Source organism: Babylonia areolata, chromosome 30 (assembly GCF_041734735.1).
Source record: "Babylonia areolata isolate BAREFJ2019XMU chromosome 30, ASM4173473v1, whole genome shotgun sequence".
Taxonomy (NCBI): Eukaryota; Metazoa; Mollusca; class Gastropoda; order Neogastropoda; family Buccinidae; genus Babylonia; species Babylonia areolata.
The window spans coordinates 11,724,714-11,747,995 of record NC_134905.1 but is presented as its reverse complement, the minus strand read 5'-3'; the positions used below and the strand labels follow the sequence as shown (position 1 = coordinate 11,747,995).

Sequence of the window (23,282 nt, the reverse complement as noted above, 5' to 3'; positions counted from 1 at the left end):
GCAGGTTTAAAGCAGTAGCACATCACACTGTTGAATGGTCTCTTAAATGTGTGCCTGTGTGTTCATAAGAATTTGGCCCTGTTGAGGGGGACAAATCCAGGATTGGTCGCCACCTTCTCAGGACCTTTGGAATCACAAGCAGGCTTCTTCAAAACCCAGGACCCAAGTTTGTCGGCTGATGTCATGCCTTCAAGAAGCTGTGTGATATCCCCATCGTCTAATTGCTAGCATGCTTCTCTAACTTGGGCACATAAGAAAGAGGAGTGGGTCTTAGAGGAGGGGGAATCTTCTGCCCAAATAGCATGCACCCTAATTCTAGCCCCAACATAACCCAGTCATCGAGTCCCACCTCATACCCTTGTGAATGGGAGAGAAGCCCTACTTGCTGGGGCTGAGCGACTGGAGGGTCTTCTTCTTCTTCTTCTTCTTCTTCTGCGTTCACTCGTATGCACACGAGTGGGCTTTTACGTGTATGACCGTTTTTACCCCACCATGTAGGCAGCCATACTCCGTTTTCGGGGGTGTGCATGCTGGGTATGTTCTTGTTTCCATAGCCCACCGAACGCTGACATGGATTACAGGATCTTTAACGTGTGTATTTGATCTTCTGCTCGCATATACACACGAAGGGGGTTCAGGCACTAGCAGGTCTGCACATATGTTGACCTGGGAGATCGTAAAAATCTCCACCCTTTACCCACCAGGCGCCGTCACCGTGATTCGAACCCAGGACCCTCAGATTGACAGTCCAACGCTTTAACCACTCGGCTATTGCGCCCGTCACTGGAGGGTCTGAAATGTGTCGGAGTCATCAGGGGTGTAATGAGGCCCCCTCAGAGGGAGTGCTGCTGGATGGGAACTGACTGCGAGGCAGCCCTTTCTTCCCCTGGGTTGATAGAGAGATAGATGACGGCGCCCCTTCTGGCAACAGAGTTGATGTGCGGGCTGGTAGTAGCGTCTGCCTTTGCTGTCAGACGTGCAACCATTCTGTCGCCCAAAGTAGTCAGCCATGGATGGCTGAAGAGACAATGAGGTTCAGGAGAAGACAACTCTGATCCCACACGTGACTGGCCCTGTAGAAGAAAGTGGCAAAGAAGGCGTAACGCCAAGGAAACATGTAGCAGGCACCAACAGGCCTGTTTGTCCCCCTTTGCCAGACGTCATGCAAGAAAGGGTGGCCAAGGTAGGAGAGGGAAAATGTTATGGGAGAAGGCCCCTGTCTCACCCGGAGGGCATCACACCATAGAGACTGTGTGAACAGGAATGTATAAGGACCCAACTGAACCCCTGGAAGAGTTCTTTTCATTTGTCTTGTTGTCTCTGTCTACAGAGGTACTTCCCCAGACGGACACACCCCAGGGACAGACTAGGACTCCCTACTGGGCTGGGGTAGAGAATAATTAGCCCTATCCATGAGGGCTGGTCTAATCAGCCTCCCATCTGTGGAACCTTATGGCAAGAAGTGGTTCTGGGGGTGGCGCTGTGGTGCCAAAGAAGGGTTTATAGTGACAGTGTGGTGTGAAGGGCAGATTCAGAGGGCTGATGGCAGAGTGACCCATGTGGGAAGGGTCAGACCCAGTGCTGCCAGGACCGACCTGGGTTCAGCCTGATCACATGGTGAACATGGACTCGACCTGCCACCCAGGAGAGGGAAGGAAAAATCTTTTGTATTCTCCAACTCCATAACATCAGTCGAAATGGACCTCCCAGTCCATATTGGGCAGGGTCCCCTCACACCTGGACATACCCAAGAGGGGTCTCCAGAATTGGGTGTGCGGCCCTGTGGGAAGAAGAGTGGGCCAATCAAAGTTGCCAGCTGATTATCCCATTCATGCTCGGCAGGGCTAGAGTGCTTGGACAGCAAGTCTAGCAACGTTCACGAGGGCTGTGCCAATCTCAACACTTTGGCCCTCCTGGGATGGTTAGGAAAGGACCCACACATGCGTGGACAGCATGAACACCAATTAATCTCCCCAATGCAGGAATGAGAGGTAAAAAGAAGCTGCATGCTTTACTGACCTTGTCCAGGTGACTCAGAAGCGGTCAGTCCCTAGAGGGAAGTGCTAGAGACCCCAGACACCATGTTAGGGGACCCCAAGGGAAAGGGTCCCTAAGGGGGAGGTGCAGGTGACCATGGAGACTGCCCTGAACAAGAGTGGGTGTTCACAGCCAAACCCTTTGGTGCGCAGCGCCTGGTAAGAGGTGCGTGGCACAGTCCAAGAGGAAGAGGATGAGGGCAGGCCTTGTAGCAGCCAAGCATGCACCTTAGATGCATCTGCGTCAGGTTTGAAAAGGAGAAATCACCTGTGGAGGGCAACTGACCCTGTGAGACCCTCCCCAAGGGTTCCTGGTACCGGGACCTCCAACGAGGGAGAAGGTGGCCCTGTATGAGTAAGGTTCCGTCCAAATTAGTTGTTGGGCCCGTGGGCCAACCAAGAAGTGGATAGGCCGGAGCCACCTGACGCACATGTGCACTCTCGCCTGATGCACAGGCAAGGGTCCCACTTGTAATATTCCCTCCCATGGTGGTACAGGTTCCCATAGAAAAGGAAGCACTGGCAGCAACTTGGGCATCAGAAAAATTGGAGGAATACATCCTGGGTCTTCATTATACCATCGAAACAGACCACAAATCACTGGTTCCCCTTCTCAACACCATGGAAATTGCCCAAATGCCTCAGACTTGTGCGCTACAATGACACTGTGAAACACGTCGAAGGAAAGCTCAAACCACAGAAGATATGCTGTCTCAAGCACCTGTATCTCATCCAGACACAGCTGACATCAGCTTTCTAATGGATACAACACTTTATGCTGAAATGCCACCAGCATCTAACCAGAAGATTCATGAAATCAAAGAGGCCCAGCAGTCTGACACAGGACAGCAGAAGTGATAAACTACTGCAAATCTGAATGACCTGCCTGACTTACCACTTCACAAACAATACTGGGAGAATGGACACAACTTCACACAAATCGACAACGTACTGTTATATGACAAGTCAACAGAATTGTAGTTCCCACAGATTTATGTCTCGACATACTTGATAAACTCCATGAAGGACACCAGGGCATCACCAAAACAAAGGCCCTTGCATCAACTTCTGTTTGGTGGCCTCACACCTCCAGTGAGATTGCGACCACGGTGAACAAGTGTGCCACATGCGCAATCCATAGACCAGAGCACAGAGAACCTCCATCAAGTCTTCCAGACAGACCATGGTCACGTCTTGCTATGGACCTCTTTGAACTGAAAGGGAAGATGTACCTAATAATCATTGACTACTTTTCGCGCTGGATTGAACTGCGTCTGCTGGACCATCTGAACTGTGGAAATACCATCACACAAATCAGAAGCGTGTTTGCTACTCATGGCATCCCAGTCATGGTAGTTTCAGACAACGGCCCTCAGTTTGTCAGCGGTGAAAAACCTTCACTCAAGAGTATGGTTTTATTCATCATCATCACCAAAGTACCCTTGTAGTAATGGAGAAGCAGAAAGAGCAGTCCAAACAATCAAGAAAATTCTCAAAAAAACAACTGACCCATACAATGTGCTTCTTCTCTACCGTGCGACACTGTTGAACAACGGTTATTCACCAGCAGAACTCCGTTTGAGCCAAAAACTGAAGACCTAAATTCCTTACCTTCCCACCACTCTGTCTCTGAGTATTCCTGATCTTCCAGATTTACAACAAAAGGAGTCAAACCAAAAACAAAAGCAACAACTATAACAGAAGCCATGCAGCAAAATAAACTCCACCTCTCCAGAATGGTGATACATCAAAGACTTGAACAGAACTGGTATTGTCATTGACAAGCATCACACCCTTGTTCATTCATCATCAAAACTGACAATATCACGACAAAAAAGACCACACTTTATCCCCACCAATGGAGAGTACTTACCCACTAACACCACCATGACAACAACAGCACAAGGATACAGACCGCAGTCAAAACCTTGTGGACATCCCAATAGTACAGCTGCTGTTCCACAACATACAGATGTACAATATCCACCTCCATATGATTCTGCACCTATCTAGTCCCCAAAAGAACTTAACAAAAAGACTTCACAACACTTTACTTTGTTTTAACTACAGTTCACTTTAAGAATGATTTGAGTTTACATTCCCAGTGAAAATGACATAAATCAAATCAACACTGATAAACACTCTTTTCCTTTGAACATTGGACATCAATGCTCTTTCCAGTTACTTTCGTTTTTTGTTATATAGCATGCACATGAATATACTACATCAGTACATGTACAGGGAATTAAAAGTTTACAGTTTGTTGTCTTGTCTAATGTATGGCATGCATACACCTTAATAAGACAAGAGATTGAAGGACATTGAACAAACTATTGCTCAACCAATCTTCATTCCATGCAACGGCTATCAACAGAACTGCATCTCCAAACATGCACCAATAACAAGGGACACAAACTATAATATTTTCAGAAGTTTCACTTTCTATGTATGGACATCACATACAGTTATACTGTTCAGTAAATACCTTTTGTATGAAGTACCTATACCAACAACACAGCTGAAATGGGGTGAATAAGAAAAAAGACAAGGACATTTTCAGATGGCTAATGAAACATCACTTTTTTTCTTTTTCTTTTTTCTTTTTTTTTTGTAGTGCTGGTCTTGATATGACCTGATTTTAAATGCATGTTTTGTTGTGGGGAAGCCGTTTGCCATGTGTGTGTGGCGGGGTGCTAGTGAGTGTCCGTGCATTCATGGGTGTGCATGTGCCTGAGTGTGTATTGCTGGGATGCGTTTTCTGGAGAGCATCATGGGTGCGTGGGTAGTTTCCAATGTTCAGTTGCATGAGTGTATACATTACTGGCACATGCTTCCGTGTGTGTGTGTGGAGAGGGGGGTATTGATGGGGAGGCGGGGAGTGGTGAATTAAATGTAAAAGCGCTTTGAGCAGTATCTGGAGAAACGTGCTATATAAATGTCCATTATTATCAATATCAGTTATCATTATTGTTCTGTAATGTTGTTCTATTAATAGTTCTAAGAATCACATGACTTATCACATGTCCATCAAAGGGACCCGGATGAAAACAGCAGTTGTCCTGTCGCCATCTTTATGTTAGATCTAATAAAGTTACTTAGAACTCCTCAGTATCGAGTCTGTATTATTGCAGCGTATGAACACACACACACGCTCGCACATGGTGTCAGAAAAGTGGTTAACTTTAGTGACTGTCGAACTGTGAAATTATTGGGGAAATCCTGTGTTTGCAACAGAATAGCGTAGGTAGCAAGTACAGCTATGGCTTTTAAACCACCAAAGTCGTTTCCGTTTCATGAGCCAACAGCATGGCCGGCTTGGAAAGAGAGATTCGGACATTTTAGACTGGCTTCCAAGCTGTCAAAAGAGGAAGGTGAGATACAGGTCAGTAGTCTCCTTTACGCAATGGGTGCAGATGCAGACAGGATATTCAAAACGTTTGATTTGAATGCCGATGATAGGAAAGACTATGAGAAAGTTCTGGAAAAGTTTGATGATCATTTCATTCCCCAAAGAAATATTATTCATGTTCGTGCTCAGTTCCACAAGCGTGACCAAAAGTCAGATGAGTCCATTGAGGAGTATGTCAGAGCACTCTACGAGCTAGCAGAGCATGCAGATTTTCCAGACAAAGAAAACTGCATTCGAGACAGACTTGTACTGGGAGTCCGAGACAAAGAACTCTCACAGAAGTTGCAGCTAGAAGCCACGCTTACTCTGAAGGTAGCAGTGACAACAGCACGTCAACATGAAGCAGTCAAGCTCGAACTTCAGGAGCAGAGAGGGACTACAGCAGCTGCAGCAGACCGTGTATACCACGACAAACATCGCCCTACAAATAGTGGACAACAGAAACACCAGACTCCGCACACTCCACGTGGTGGCAGGAGCCGAGGTCGAGGCAGAGGCAGAGGCACGGGACTGAGAGAGCAGTCACTGTGTCAGTGTCGGCAGTGTGGCGGTACACACACCCAAGGAAGATGCCCTGCGAGAGGAAAGAATGCTGTAAGTGTGGCAAGAAGAATCACTTCATGAAGGTCTGCCGTAGTGTAAGGGAAGTCCGAGAAGAGTCCGAGGATGAGTTCAGCATTGATGCAGCAATAGTGGACGACGATAAGTCGAAACCATGGGTTGTCAAACTCAAGATACGAGGAACCATCGTGCCATTCAAGATTGACACAGGTGCGGACATCACTATCATCAGTGACAGAACATTCCGACAACTGAAGAATAAGCCAAAACTTCGGAAGTCAAAAGTTTCTCTCACATCTCCCGGAGGGAAGCTGGCAGTAGCAGGAGAGTTCCATGCCGTGATAAATGTGAAAACCAAAGCATACAAGTTCAAGGTGATCGTTGTGAAAAACAGTTTGTGTAACAACCTGCTTAGCAGAAAGGCAGCGGTCACAATGGGGCTAGTGTCACTTGCCACCAGAGACATAGATGAGATCTTCGGCATGACAGGTCTCATGAAGACGGAGCCAGTTCACATCCACCTCAAGCCGGGGGCCAAGCCATACAGTGTGCCGGCGGCTAGGAGAGTACCATTTCCACTCCAGGGAAAGGTTAAGGAGGAACTGGATCGTATGAAGAAGGCAGGAATCATCCAGGCGGTCACAGAACCGACAGACTGGTGTGCACCTATGGTGCCGGTAGTAAAGCCAAACGGGAAAGTGAGAGTATGTGTAGACTACAAACAGCTGAACACAGCGGTGAAGAGACCAAGATGCATGCTTCCTAACTTGGATGACATTGCGCCAAAGATGGCTGGGGCTACCATCTTCACCACTCTTGATGCAGCGTCGGGTTTCTTCCAGATCCCGATACAGGACGAGAGCAGGCTACTGACAACTTTCATCACTCCTTATGGGAGATACTGTTACACACGTGTGCCTATGGGTATCTCTCTCGGTCCAGAGTGTTTCCAGACAAAGATGAAGGAAGCCCTGGAAGGTCTTGAGGGCCCTGAGGCAATCATGGACGACACAATTATCTATGGAAAGACACTAGAGGAGCATGACATTGGCTTGAAGGCGGTGTTGGACAGAATTGAACAGTCAGGACTCAAATTGAACAAAGCAAAGTGCCAATTCAGGCAGAAGAAAGTGAAGTATTTTGGGCACGTGGTCAGTCAGGACGGGATCGAGCCCGATCCAGCAAAAGTCAGCGCCATCAAAGACATGCCACCACCTCAAAACCAGGCAGAGCTGAGGACAGTCTGCGGCATGTTCAACTACTTGACAGGATTCGTGAAAAACATGGCAGACACTCTGAAGCCTGTGACTGATCTGCTGAAAAAGGATCGAGTGTTCAGTTGGGGCCCAGCACAACAGAAAGTATTTGATGCTGTGGAAGACCTGATAGGCAATGCAGGAGCCAGAGCGTTCTATGACCCCAAGCTAGAGACTGTAGTCAGTGCAGACAGCAGCAGCTATGGTCTAGGAGCATGTTTGATGCAGAAGCATGGAGACATATTGGTTCCGATTGCGTTCGCGTCAAGAACACTGAGTGAGGCAGAGAAGCGCTATGCGCAAATTGAAAAAGAATGCTTAGCGTCGGTGTGGGCATGCGAGAAATTTGCCAAGTACTTGATTGGCTTGGACAAATTTGAGTTGCAAACGGACCACAAACCATTGGTTCCACTCATGAAGTCGAAAGACATTGACCAAACTCCAATTCGCTGTCAGAGACTGTTGATGAGACTTCTCAGGTTCAACTTTGAAGTTGTGCATGTTCCAGGAAAGAGCATCGTTGTAGCAGACACTCTCAGCAGACAGCCTGTTGCTCATACTGCAGCAGACGAAGAGATGGAGACAGAATCCTACGTGAAGGCGTATGTTGATTCAGTGACGTCATCTTTTCCTGTTACGGACCAGAGACTTGAGAAGCTGAAGTCAGAGACTGTACATGACATAGAGCTACAACAGGTGATGAGCTACGTTTGCAACGGGTGGCCGAAGACAGTTTCCACTCACCTGCAGGCGTACCAGCAAGCACAAGGGGAGTTATCTCTCATTGATGGCTTACTAGTGCATGGAAGGAGGATCGTTGTTCCAGCAAGCCAACGTCAGCACATCCTTGAGAAGCTGCATGAATCTCATCAAGGAATTCACAAGTGCCAGGAGAGAGCACTACTCTGTTTGGTGGCCAGGTCTCCGCCGAGATCTCAAAGACTACATAGACAAGTGCAGAGAGTGCAGAGAAAACAGACCAGCACAATGCAGCGAGCCACTGCGACCTACTGAACTACCTGAGCGTCCATGGCAGAAACTTGGAGCAGACATTCTCACGCATCAGGAGAAAGACTATCTAGTAGTTGTTGATTACTACTCCAGGTGGCTAGAAATAGTCCATCTACACAGCAAAACAGCAGAAACTGTCATAGGGAAATTCCGTGAAAATCGCCAAGAAAATTCTGAGCCAGCGTGAACCAGACATTGCACTGTTGAACTACAGAGCGACGGCACACTCTAGCACTGGAGCCAGTCCTGCCAGAGTGTTGATGGGAAGAGAGCTGAAAACTAAGGTTCCAGTTCTCCCAGAAGTTCTACAACCGGAACCATTGAGGGACGTAGATGTGCGTACAGCAGACTAGAAAACAAAGCGTGCGTACAAACTAAAGTACGACCACAAGCATGGTGCAGTCAGTCTCCCAGTACTTAACACAGGCGACCCAGTATTGATCAAACTGAGCAATGAGAAAAAATGGGAGGCCCAAGGTACTGTTGTCGCAGCAGATCCTGAAAATCGCACTTACCTGGTCAACTCGCCGGCAGGTGTCCTTCGACGCAACCGTAAACACCTGCAGTCGCTGCCTAGGGAATCCAGTGTAGGCGTGCCAGCCAGTGGAAGTCCACCAGCAAGCAATGAAGGTGGGGTTCCAGATCAAAACCCCCCTGCAGTGCCCGCATCATCTCCACAACCTTCACCTCCACCCCAGTCAACTCACTACAGCACCAGATCCAGCAGTAGTTACATCGCAAAGAAACCTTCACGTTTCCGGGAGGAAGAAGCAAGGATCACATCATAAATTTTCTTTTTTTTTAAGCTCTGTGTAGCTAGAGCTTTATTTTTATTGCTAAGCTCAGTGTAGCTGGGAGCTCATGCAATTTATGGCCTTTTTAGGTTTCCTGCTTAGCTCAGTGTAGTTGGAGCTATGCAGTATTCTCTATTAATTTTCAGTTCAGCGCAGTTGCACACAGTTAAGGCTCAGTGTAGTCGAGAGCCAGTTCTATTTGTTTAATTCAGTTGGATTTCATTTCATTCCTTTGGAAGTATTACCAGTGTGGACATCAACTTCTTTCAGTTTGGAGTACAGTGCCAGATTGTTCCCACTACAGGATAAAGCAGTTTTGTTTTGTTCTTTTCTTTCATACATAATTAATGAGTTAAAACTTTCAGTTTATTAAGATGTATGAATGAAGGAACTGGGCATGGAAGTGACTGATTGAAGTCTGGCTGAGTTATATAGACTGTGTGAGTGAATGAAGTATGCATGAATGATGAATGCTTTTGTTTAGGAAGTTTAATTGGAAAATTTTATTTGGTTATAAGTTGAGTTTTTAGTATACCAGTGATATTACAAATTCATGAACAGAATGAGACAAATGAAAAAGAAAAAAAACAATGAACAAGAACTTTTATTTATTTCTTGAAAAAAAAAAAAGGGGGGGGGGGGAAGATGTTCTGTAATGTTGTTCTATTAATAGTTCTAAGAATCACATGACTTATCACATGTCCATCAAAGGGACCCGGATGAAAACAGCAGTTGTCCTGTCGCCATCTTTATGTTAGATCTAATAAAGTTACTTAGAACTCCTCAGTATCGAGTCTGTATTATTGCAGCATATGAACACACACACACGCTCGCACAATTATCATAAAGACCATCTACAAGAAATGTTAAGAAACATTTAATCAGGAGCAGATGAAGTGGTAGTATATTCAATATTGTATTAAATATGATATAGTAGTCTATCGAAACAGTGATATTCTATTGTGATATTGGTAAGGGCAATAAGTCCCCATCAAGAGTAACAGTTAAGGTTTTGGATGTGAAATTAAACTGGTTGTTCTCAATGAACATCTGTTGTCTGTTGTCAGTATGGACAGTAAAAAGAAGATAATAGTACAGATATTACCATTAGTAGACAGTGTAACCCATGTGGGGTGGATTTTTATTCTAATTTTGTACGTTACTTTACTCAATTTTGATAAAGATTCAGTCACTAAACTAATAAAGTAACATGCAACCATCTTCAAGATCTTGTCTTTACCATGTTTGGTCCTACATGTACCATGAAAATGTAACCAATAAGTGCAATGGCATAATGATAATATCCACATTTCTTCCCCTGTATTCTTTCCACTCAGTTTCGTTCCGAAGACGGAAAAAATAAAAATTAGTTAATAGCATTGTAATTATTTCTTCCCCTCTCGAATAACGTGAAGGCCTGACACTGACCGAGTCAGAGGGGGGGAGGGGGAGTGGGAGTATATATTACATTGTTATTAACAAGTTCGCAACTTTTTCCGTCTTCTTAACGGGAAAGTGTAGGGTAAGAATTGTGGATATTGCCCAACTTCATTAAACTTTTTGTCTTTCCTTTTTTTAAGTCGAACTCGTTGATTTAAAATCTTCCCTTCTGGCGATGCACTCACCTTGACAAGCCAAACACCACGACCCGCTGCCGTAACGTCGACGTCTTTGGCTTCGTGTCCCTTTTCAGCAGCAGCTTTTTCTGCCATTTGTTTGGTAAACACGAATACCAAGGCGAAGAACTAAGCCACCAAACTTAATTAATAATTTATTAAAGATGCTTGGACGTGCTAGTTTATTTTCACAGCACCTTAACAACTTCCGGTTCTATGAGTTATTGTTCTTGAAGGCCACCCGTTGTTCGAAACAAGAAGAAAAAATAGTAATTTGCCCTTGATCAAGCCGGAAAGAGAATTCGTGGGACGTCCCGGATTGGTCTCTAAAAGTGAAAGTTGTGAGTTCGTCGATTGCACTTGTGTAAATGCTTCGCAATGGGTCTGGGGAAAACGGGAGGAAAGAAGTTCTGTGTGTGCTGTTCGAATTTCAAAGGGAAAAAGGTGACATCGCAACGAATACCAGCCACGAACCGATTGCAAAAATCTTGACGAGCTCAGAATCACTTCGGACCGCAACCTGGCGATGATATTCCTTCACTTTTTACGAACAAGGTTTTCAAAACAAGCACAGTATGTGACATTTTGAATCGAATATTCATTTTTTATGTTTCAAAATATACTTGTTCCAATTCAACAACCAAGCCTAAGAATGTGTTGGGTGTGGTCTGATTTCTCAAAGAGTGATGACTATACTGTCTTCATTTCTCACACACTTATCTGCCTGATGTTTGAATCCAAAAGCACAATTTAAGCTTTAAAAGGGAGAATTACAGTACAACAGCTGGCCGGTCTTTTTTCAACTTCCAGTCACCAATGTTGTATCATTCAACTGGATTTGTGTGTGTGTGTGTGTGTGTGTGTGTGCTTTTTTTGGGTGTGTGTGTGTGGGGGGGGGGGGAGGGTTGCAGGGGGGGGGTCACATTCTTATGTAATATTTATTCAGCACAGATATATGCATCTCTGACATATAGTACAGAACTGACCAGTGTGCCTCTGAAACAAACACTACAAAGCATTTGCACTATACAACATTTGTCAGCACATATTTCGTTTAAGTGGAAATGCTTGCAGTGTTGCACATTTTCAGAAATTGCTATAACAACGATACTGAGACAGTGAGAGTCTTGCTACTTCCATAGGCAATCTGAATGTTCACACACGCACACACACACACACACACACACACACACACACACACACACACACAGGCCTTGATCACATTTGGAAAAACCAATTCACATTCAGCGTACATAGACTGAAATATGTCGAAAATAAAAAATTAGAAAATGAATATATCAAATACTGGAAAGATAAAAGAGAAAAAACATTAAAGCTGAAATTTTACAATACAATTGTAGCAGAGTACAAAACTGAAACCTATCTTTTAAATATATCAGACACAAAACACAGACAAACTTTAACAAAACTGAGAATAAGCGCGCATGACCTAAAGATTGAGAAAGGTAGATATTTGAATATTCCACAAGAAGACAGATTGTGCAACAAGTGTAACACACTGGAAGACGAAATCCATCTTCTTGATCATTGTATTAGATATAAAACCTTAGGCAACAATTTTAAAAAGATATTCGTTCGTTCGCTTATTTATTTATAGTCGGTTTATCTAAGATGATGATATTAGACTGAAAATAAGTGATATCATTATTATTATTTGGATTATTATCATTTCTACCATAATGATGATTGTTATTATTAATTAGAAATCAACATTTCTGTATATTCGAATGAAAATGGGGAGGGGACTAAGAAAGGAAGAGAGAGAGAGAGAACAGAATGTGGAAAAGATAAAGTACAAAAATCTAAAATGGAGAGGGTGAGTGTCAGTGATTGGAGAAAGAAAAAAAAAACCCATAATACTGGAAGGGTGTGTGTGAGATGCGGGATGGGAGAAGCAGGATTAGGACCAAAAAAAAAGATCAATAATCATATATTGTATGCACTACTTCTGTATATTATTATTTGAAAAGAGGTTCATGTGGGGACCTACAATAAACAACCAACTGGACTATTAACACATAACTAGCTAACTTTAATAAAAAACAGTTTGAAATATATAACTTTTTCCAAAAAATGTTAACATTTGAAATGGGTAACATGTGTTCTGTAATTTCTGGAGGCAAAAAAGGTTTCATTACTAAACAGCGGGTTAAAACGTGCTCTACCGATAAACGTTCCTTTCAAATGCATTCAATATTTTCACAATATTTTGTGTATGGGGCATTTAGTAATAACCTAAATGCCATGCTCTTAACAGCCCTGCCAGTTCTTTTAGCATTTAATAAGGCAGAAGTGTTAACTTCTAAAGACAGAAAGGAATTTTGCTTATTTCTTTCAACAATATTACACATTTCAGATGATGATAAACGATGAGGAAGTTCAATTGCATTTAAAGCATTTTTAGCTCCAAGCTTTGCAAGATGATCTGCACATTCATTGGAGAAAAGCCCACAGTGTGAGGGAATCCAGCACATTTCATTATTAGTTCCTCTCATTTGAATACAATGAATCAAAATCTTATTTTAAAAATGATGTTATAATTAATGTTCGTACAACCCGATTTGATAGACTGCAGAACTGATTTTGAATTGACACAAAATAAAACATTAATTAAGTTTAGGGGCAGATCAATTAAATATGTTAAACTTAATGCCATAAGGATGGCAATTAATTCAGCTGTAAAAAGATATTCAAAATTTGAATAACACAGGAAATATTCCCAGTCAGGTGATGCTAACAGATGATGAATATATACAAACAAGATTAGGTAAATTTGTTTATGAATGCTGCTGCAATTTATTGCATTAACTGATTGATTAATTGTGTGTTTTCCATTCATTCATTCATTTACCATTGCACTTGTGTCATATAAACCTTAAGGTTTCATGACAATAAAATCTATTCTATTCTATTCTATTCACACACACACACAGGTAGATAAGGCATTCTTACTGTTGCAAATTTAAACAACTCACTGGCTTGAGATTCTGCATATGCATAATGCAGTGAATACATCTGACACATTTTGAAGGTTATATGGAGTTTGACAGAAAATGTGTAACCAAAACAAATGTCATAATATTCAAGTTATAGTTATACATTCTTTTTTTTTCACAGCTGTCAGATGTGCAAGTCCAAGAAGACATCACTGCTACTTCTGCATCAGCAGTGGAAACCAGTGCTGCTGACAGTAATTTTTACAAAATTTCACAAATTTGGAAGTAAAAGTATGTAATGATCTGACAGCTTTGCCTTCCCCTTTACACCAGTCTGACACTGATGACACAGTGGAAGATGACTTACGAGGGCCTCGAAGAATGTTTTATCATAAAATGTAGGCTGAAGGGGGGTTACAGTAGTGAGTGTCAATTTGTAGTGAGTGTATGTGTGTGTTAGTTAAGATTCAGAAGGATCATTAGTATTGACAAATTGTGTAACACAGTCAGATTATCATCTGTGTATGAAGAGGTTTTTTTAAAGCTTTCTTCTTGGGAATAGTGGAGTTGAATGCTCCTGATATTTTTTTCTTACTGATGTGAACAAATATTACAACTGTTTATATACTGTTTATATTTATCTGATATGTGGTGTTTGCGTCGCAGTTGCTGTCGTTGTGATTGCTGCTTGTCTTATTTGCTTGCATGAGCCACGCTCACTTATGATAACACATAAAATCGAATGAATTTGCAGATACTTTTATTCTGCACCTTGCTCTTTCCGGCATTACAAGACAAGTGTCTTTTAAGGTCAAAATTCCCAAACAAAGGAAGATTTCACAACACTACATCACCCTTTCCCTTGGATGGAAAATTAACTCCCAAAAATAACATAAGGTAACGAAACTGACATGAACAGTCAACAACCATTGAAAATTTGGAACCTCACAAGGCAAATAAAAGAACTGTAACTAATAGTCACTGAAACGTTGGAATCTCACAACGGCAAACAAACAAAAAGCAACCAAAAAAAAACTGTCACTGTCTTTTTTTTTTCTCTCCCCCTAAAAAAAAAAAAAAGAAAAGTTCAAACACTATGGGGATCTTTACGTTTATGGTGTTGACTGACGGGTATCCGTATCTCAGTGGACAAAGTCAAGGACAAAATGATCCAGATGCCTTGGTCTGCGCACCTCGCGTCCAGAGCGGCGAAGTGTCAGAGGTTCAGCAAACTGAGAGTGATTGCTCGGAGCAGTGTGTGCCTGAGTGTCCAGCTGTGTGGGTCCACTGTCTATGGGATCAGCCTGGTCTTCCTCACTCTCAGCTGGCGTGGGGTGCCTGGGGGAAGGTTTGAAGAAGCTGCTGTTCCTGGTCACATGCTGAGCAGTCAGCATGCTTCCCTTCTTGCTGATGACAACAAGTGGGGTGGGCTGGTACGGGGTGTCAGCCTCGGTTGGGTGTGAATTCTTCAGGAGTACACGATCGCCGACTGCAATGGGAGAGGGTTTGGTATATGCCTTGTCCACGTACAGCTTCATGCATGCTTTTTGCTGTGCGTCCCTGTTGCGCATGGCACTGTCATCCTGGTGTTCAGCTGGCAGTTCCGGCAGCCTTATCCTGATGGGGCGATGGAACAAGGCCGTGGCTGGGGCCACTCCTGTTGTGCAGTGTGGCGTCATGCGGTAGTCTAGCAGGAAGCAGTGCAGATCCTGATGGAAGTTTGGCAGCGTAAAGCTCTTGACCACTTTCTTCACAGTTCACATGAAGCGTTCAGTCTCTCCATTGGCATGCGGCCACTCAGGTGTGATCTTGCGGTGGTGGATGCCTTGGTGATTGCAGTAAGCTGCGAAGTCATGGAGCCATTGTCTGTTTTCAGCGTGCGCAGCATCCCGAATTCAGCAAAAATCTTGTCCAGTCTGGGGATGACTGTGTTGGCCAACGTGGAGACTATGATGTCAATGACTGGGTAGCGGGAGTACTCGTCCGTGACCACAAGCAAATACTGGCCGTTGGGTAGGTGTCCAAAGTCGCAGGACAGCTCCGTCCATGGGGCTTCAGGCAGTTCGGACATCTGCAGTGGTTCCCGTGCAGTGGTTGGCATGGCGATCTGACATGTCATGCAGTTCTTGACAGTGGCCTTCACAGTGGCTTGCATACAGCAAAACCAAACTTTCTCTCGCAGCAGGGCGACTGTTTTGACTGTTCTTGATGGCCGCTGTGTGCAATGTTGACAGCTTTCTGCTGCAGTGACATAGGAAGGACGATCTGCCGGCCCTTTAGAATGATGCTGGCGTTGTAGGCGAGTGACAGTTCTGAGCAGCACAAGAACAGCGTGTGAAATGTTTTCTCATCAATGTCCGCACTGCGCACATACCACTGGTTGGTGGTGACGGCATGGATGACTGCAGTCAGTGTTGGGTCATGGCTTTTGCGACTTCATCACAGGTCATTGCTTTTGGAATTGATGTGTTCACAATATAGTTCACAGTCTTCTGCGATCAGCACAGATCGGCTGCTGGGGTCTTGGGCGACAGAGTGGCGGCTGAGGTAGTCAGCAGGGTTGTCAGCGCCTGGGTGGTAGCATACAGTCAGTTCATAGGGCTGCAGTCTCAGGACCCAACGCTCGACACGAGTGGACAGCTGTGCTCAAGGGTTGTTGAACATCGTGATGAGTAGCTTGTGGTCAGTGTACACTACGAATGGGGCTCCAAAGATGTAGATGTGGAAGTGTTCACATGCCCAGGTGACGGCCAGCGCTTCTCGTTCAGTCTGTGAGTACCGCTGTTCTGTGGCGGTGAGTGCTTGGCTGGCAAACTCAATGACACGACCCTCTTGTGTCAGGACAGCAGAGACACCAACAGGACTGCCGTCAGTGTAGATCTCCGTCAGTTTCTTGGGGTCAAAGTAGGCGAGCATTATAGCCTTGCTGAGCTCGCACTTGAGTGTGGACAGGGCTTCATCATGTTGTGATGTCCAGGACCATGGAGTTGTCTTCTTTGTCAGCTGGCGCAACTCATGGGTCAGCAGGCTGCAGACTTCTGGTGCACTGGTGGGTGTAGGCAGGTCGATGATGGCTTTCAGTTCGTCCTGACTTGGGGTGATGCCTTCCTCGCCAAACATGTGGCCAAGGAACTCCAGCGACCGCTTGTTGTATACACACTTGTCAGCATGCAGTGTCAGACCCTTCTCATGGAGGCATTGGAACAGTGCACAACGGTTGGCATCATGGTCTTGCTGTGAAGACCCGTAGCAGAGAATGTCGTCACTGATGTTCACAATGCCGCTGATGTTCACAATGCCGCTGAGGCCAGTCAGGACTTGGCGTATGGTCTCCTGGAAGATTTCACTGGCAGAGTTCACCCCAAAGAACAGGCGGCTGTAGTGGAAGAGCCTAACATGCGTGAGGAATGTCGTTATGTACCTGGACTCTTCATTAAGCTCCAGCTGGTTGTAGCCTTGGTTCAGATCTAATTTGGAGAAGACCTTTGCACCAGACAGCATAGTTTTCAGCTCCTCGAGTGTGGGCGTAGCATGTCTTTCGCGCCGTATCGCCTTGCTTGCCGCACGCATGTCAACACAGACGCACACCTTCCCGGGCTGCTTGGGCTTTGGTACAACCACAACTGGTGAAACCCAAGGAGTGGGCCCAGTTGCTCGTTCGATGACACCCAACTCTTTATCATGCTTGAGCTGCTCCTCGATGTCTTGCCAGACATGAAAAGGAACACGTCTGTACTGCTGTGCGACCGGCTGAACCTCACGGTCAATGTGCAGTTCAATTTTCCTGTCATTGAGTCGCCCAAAGCCATAGAATAAGTCTGGGAATTCCTCCATGTATTTTGCTTGTGACTTGATATGACTCACTGTGGTCAGTAGCTTTAATGCTTTGCTCATCTCCCAGCCTAAAATGGGTCTATCCCTGCCTTCAACAACGCATATGGTTGCACTGATGCTGGTGTGTTCATGTGAGAGGACAGTGTCAAATGTTCCGAGCACAGGGATTGGGGACTGACTGCCATAGGCTGTGATCTGTTTGGATGAGTGCTGGAGGAGGGGCGGTGGAACAAGTGTGTTGTAGTCAGCTTGTGACAAAAGATTTACAGATGCACCAGAATCTGATAGGAAGGGAAAGATTTCCCGTTGACAGTGACTGGGAATGTGGGAGGTTGGCAATGGATGCAGCAAAACATATGCAGTGTCAGTGGCTGCGCTGGGCTCGGTTTCTTTACTTGTGTTCCCATGGACTGTGTTGATGTGTGAAGCCGGCTGTGACTGACCAGCAGACTGTTGGTGAGGTGCTTGATTCTGCAGTCGCTGACTGGAGCGACATACTGAGGCAAAATGGTTCATCTTGCCACATGATCGGCACTGCTTGTTGAGCACTGGACAGGCGTTTCTTCCTCCCTCGTGCGGCCAGCTCCCTCCACAGAAGTAGCAGGACTGCCGTAAGAGTTGATGCTGCTTTACGGATGAGTCGTTTTGACCACATCGTACCCGGGGTCCATTGCTGTGTTGAACGCGATGTACCTCGGACTGTGGGCTTTCTGCTGTCATCAGCTGTGCTTGTGTTGTGGTTAGCTGCAGAGTGTGTGCATACGTCAGTAGGTCTGCCAGGCTGAGCTGTGGGTTGGCAAGTCCTTTCTCACGCACCTTTTGTGATTTGCAGCCAGCTATCAGCTGCGATTTGACTTCTGCACTGATGTCATGAAATCCACAAATTGCAGCCAGATGTTTGAGCTCAGAATAGAAATCGTCAGTGTTGTCAGTTTTCTGCTCAGTGTGACAAAACGCATATTTCTGGAACTCCATATTTGCCTCTGGGTTGAAATGGTTGGAAATCGCTGTGCACAGCTTGGCGAAACGTGTCTCATCATCACCAGGTTTGACGTCATCTTCTGAAAACGTATCAACAATGTCGTTTAGATCTGCGCCACCAAAAGTTAGAAGCATTGCCTTCTGCTGCATGTCGTCTGTGATCTTGTAAGCAGTGAAGTAAGTTTGCAGTCGCGTAACCCACTTGCGCCAATGGCCGCCAGGCCGTCAACTCGCTCTGATTGGATAGTATTTTTATGCCGCCAACTCGCTCTGATTGGATAGTATTTTTAACTTTGGGAACACCCTTTGGTTGTGGTCGGTGGTCTAAATATAGCATTCCACATGGGCGCAAAGAGTTATGGAATTATTTGTGGTATCGGTTCGTGGTCTCTGCTAATTACGTATACTTTTGTCTTTCTGCGCATCGCGTTGTCTTCATCTCCTCCGGCGTCACGGCATTTTACGCTCGAGAAAACAATTCCGTTGTGAATTTCGATCTGCTTTTCAACTTGTTGAAGCTTCTTTCAAGATGACCATGTTCCATGATAGAGGTAAGTGGATAGTGTTTATAACTCTTGATGATTTGGATTGAAAATTTTTTTATAACTTGATTATTTTAGGTGGTTTTTAACTGCTGTAGGTATTTGGTATTTGTGTCAGCCATTGTTCATCCAGTCACTGTAAAAAATGAAAAATGAGTAAAAAAAAAAGAATTAAAAAAAAAAAGAAATTAAAAAAAAATAATAAATAAAAAAAAAATAAAAAAAAATAAAGCAGTAGCAAATAGGTATATATACATATAAATGATTATCATGTACAAACTGTTCCACATATTTCTGACTTTCTCATTAGAAGAAATAAATTCATATTCTTAGAATTTTTAAATGGCCACATGTATGCTTTTGCTGTTACATCATGACACTTTATAGAAACAAAAAGAAACAAAAGTAACTATAATCATGACACTTTGTAAAAATTAGAAGAAAAAAACCATGCAACTATGCAATTTATACATAAATGATGAATCAGTTATTTTCTGTTTGTCTGATAATATTCAATCAGAAGTTTTTCTGTCTGTATTTCTTTATTCATATTATTGAAAGCCCATTCACACTGCAGCTGTTAACATGCAACACACATTGAACCATACTCAAAGCAGTGATTACAAATCAAACTGAAAAAATCCATGCTTGAAGTGTTTCTTCCTGACCGATTCAGTGATTGATTTAGGGGCATGTTGTGGTTTGATACTTTGGTTTTGTAAGTTTTAGAAAATAGCTCAATAATTATTAAAATGTGTGTAAGATGTGTGCCTACCCCAGAAAATGGGCTATGGCTGCATATTTTGTTGGTTAAAATGTTCTCACATGTAAAAGCCCATCTTATATAAGTGAAGGTGGGAGTTGCAGCCAGCATATGCTAAACAAGAAGAAGAAAATGTGTGACTGTGAGGTCAAAAGAAAAAGAAACATGAGAAAAGGAAATCCAGCTGCAGTAAATATAATTCCAAGCCAGACTACATGCAGTGTAAGGCAGACTGTTATTTTCTTTTACAAGCAAAGTTAGTAGTTTGCATGAGTCATTATGTAATTTCTACACACCAACAAAATCATAGGACAGGAGATTTGTACATGTGCTGAGTGCACCAAGCATATCAGTTTTCCCAAGTATCATATCAGGTGTGAACACTTAGGATGGTGACATACACTGACTTTTTCATTTAATGACATGCATGCAAAACTGTTATGGGAAAAAAAAAGAACACAGGTATACTTTCAGCCAGGTCTGTTTTAACATGTTTTAAAGACACTCACATTCCCCACTTCTCAATAATTCTTTCCTTATCAGATTTTTGTCAATATGATAATATTTTATTTTCTTCCATCTTTGGGTTCACATTTATGTCACATCATCACAAGAAATATTTTTATGAGTGATTCTATACCACATTGGTACAACTGAATTCTGAGATAATGTTCAAGATGGATTGTTCTTTTGATATCACAGGCGACTGTATTTAAACTAAATGAAGACATACATGAAACCACACGTACATACTTAAAAAGAAATCTTTTTGTCAAAAGTAATATGAAACTGTATAATCATGTGTGACTTGGATTACAAAAACAAAAACAAAACAAAACAAAAAACCACCTCAATTTTGTACACAGTAAATACAAAAACTGATTCATTGTGTCAGAGAGATGTCACAATCTGAATCATTAATTTTTTTGCAGATTCCCTTGCAAGGAGGTTAGAGTACCCACAACATTTTGCCAGAGAGCAAAAGTGGTTTGAATCTGCCTTCCCGGTGCCAGGATATATTCCTGATGTTGACCAAGTCCACAATTTGGAAGCATTCAAGGACATCATATGGAACAGGCCTGCAAGGGAACTCATCAATGAGTATGGTATGTTACATTTATGTATCTATCCCAGTAGCTTTGTTAGTTTCTATGTGGACAGTATTTCATGTTGATAAAAAAAAATGTACTGTTTTCAATGAAAATTTGATATGTTGGTTACTTGTTTTGGCCATAAATTACCAAGAAGTCATGTATGTTTACCCTCCACTCCGACTGAATACAGTAGTTTTGGTTCCTCTCTGAATGATGTACATTCATTTCTGTACAGTTGTACTCATTGCTGAAATTCATTTCCTGTGTGTACTCACACACTGGCATGTATTGAATTTCATTATGGGATGTCAACATTCAAGTAACTCTCTCTCTCTCTCTCTCTCTCTCTCTCTCTATATATATATATATATATATATATATATATATATATATATATATATATATATATATATGTGTGTGTGTGTGTGTGTGTAGAAAGAAGTTGTGCAGTACTATGATCTTCACTTTTGGATAAGAATGTGAAACATGGTATTAGGTATGTTTGTTTTTTTTTCTTCTTCTAAGTTCTTTTATAGCGCTCTTGCTGAAGAGTTAAGGTTGACAGACATAGAGGAATGCAGGTCTAACAATTACACAAACTGATATGAAGTTTTATACAAATCCAAAAATGCAAGAAGTTACTATTATTTTTATTAACTTTATCAACATTATGAACATATGATTATGAATATATATAAAAAAAAAAGTTTTAAAGCAGTGTTAAGCATTTTCTTATCAATGCTGATTGTAATTCCCTTGAACCCCATGACTGGTTAGCTTAAAGGAGAAACATCCAGATTATCAGTTACATTTTCTAACCACTGATGCTGTGGGTTTTCCGACAAAGATGTTTTATTTTATTATTCTCACTATAAAGAAATTTGGTCTAAAAAAAACAACAACAAAAAATAAAAATAAAAGCAAAAAACCCCCAACTTAATCTTGTGTGAATGTGTGTGCACAGGGAGCACTGTGGAGGAGATGGCCGTTTTATGAGGTGAAGGCCTTGGAGGATGGCTTTATTCCTCTCAGCTGCAATGGCTGGCAGACAGGGCCAACGAACAAGGCACACCTGCTCTGACGGTATGTGTGGGTGTGTCCACACCGGATAGTCTCCAGCGACTGGCAAGTAGGCACGATGTTACAGTAGAAAGACTGGTTTTGGTGACCAATGTTGGCAGGGTTCCTGGTCAGGGAGTCCAACGGTACAAAACTTTTGTTGGCTCTCCCAAACGACCAGGCAACCACTGGGTATTGGTCACCATGGACCTTACTGACCATCCTGTCATTATGTATTGTGATAGTTTGGGGTGGGAGGTTCCAGAAGACCTTCTGCAGTGGCTGGCTCCATACACAGGTGCCTTTGGAATAGAAAATCTGGATAAACCCAAAGTAATAGTTATGCATCCCCCCAGTCCTTCAGGCCACCAGCACAAATGTACAAAAAAATGCAGGAACTACCCCCTCCAGATCTGCAGCAATGTTTGTGGGGTGATTGCTGGTGTGTGTGCTGTGCTAGCTGCCACTGATGAGCCCTATTTCAGGAAATTAACTGGACCTAAGGCTGATGATGGCATCTTCCTGAAACACCCATCGAGGTACGAACGGTTTCTGAGAAGAGTCCTCATCAGGTGGTTCATGACCAAAGATCTTGATGTGTCCATAATGAAACAACATTTCCCACATGCAGACACTGACACATTAAATGGACTAAATGCAGCAAACAATCAGATACAATGTGACCACACCTACAACAGCAAGGACAGAACCACTGAATATAGTTCCCCACCAGAGAGCCAGACACAAAGTGACCACACCCCCAACAGCGCGGACAGGATCACTGAATATAGTTTCCCACCAGACAGCCAGACACAAAGTGACCACACCTCTAACAGCAAGGACAGAACCACTGAATATAGTTCCCCAAAAGACAGCCAGACACAAAGTGACCACACTTCCAACAGCACGGACAAAACCACTGAATATAGTTCCCCAAAAGACAGCCAGACACAATGTGACCACACCTCCAACAGCAAGGACAGATTAAGACGCAAAAGAAAAACAGAATCCTCATCTCACCAACCAAGCAAGCAACGTTTTCACATTAGAGATGATCAGACAGACACAAACACAATGGATACCCACTCTGGCAGCAGTCAGGCACAAGCCAGCACTGGGGATACAGAACAGAACAAACCAGAAAGCAGCATTTCACAGACCTCACATAACCACACTACATCTAGTTCTGAAAAAAACTCTCACTCAGCTCAGTCTTTCCCCTCTTTGAAAAAGAAATGGAATTGCCTTTACTGTGATAAAAATTATGGCTCAAAGGAAGGCTTGCGCAAACACAAACTAACAAACCACACAGTTGAGTATGCCAAACACAAAAGCAATCAGCCCACAAACTGTGTTTGTCAAGACTGCG

General features: G+C 43.4%; 1 protein-coding gene across 1 annotated transcript in view; it reads right to left on the bottom strand.

Annotated features, from left to right (window-relative positions):
* LOC143275277 (general transcription factor IIF subunit 2-like) overlaps positions 1 to 11,364 on the bottom strand; it is a 99,306-nt gene extending 87,942 nt beyond the window's left edge. The window contains exon 1 of the mRNA XM_076579261.1: positions 10,693 to 11,364. Coding sequence (XP_076435376.1) covers positions 10,693 to 10,779 — 87 coding nt within the window. The 5' untranslated portion in view covers positions 10,780 to 11,364. The remainder of the gene's footprint in view (positions 1 to 10,692) is intronic.
* Positions 11,365 to 23,282: the final 11,918 nt, after the last annotated feature.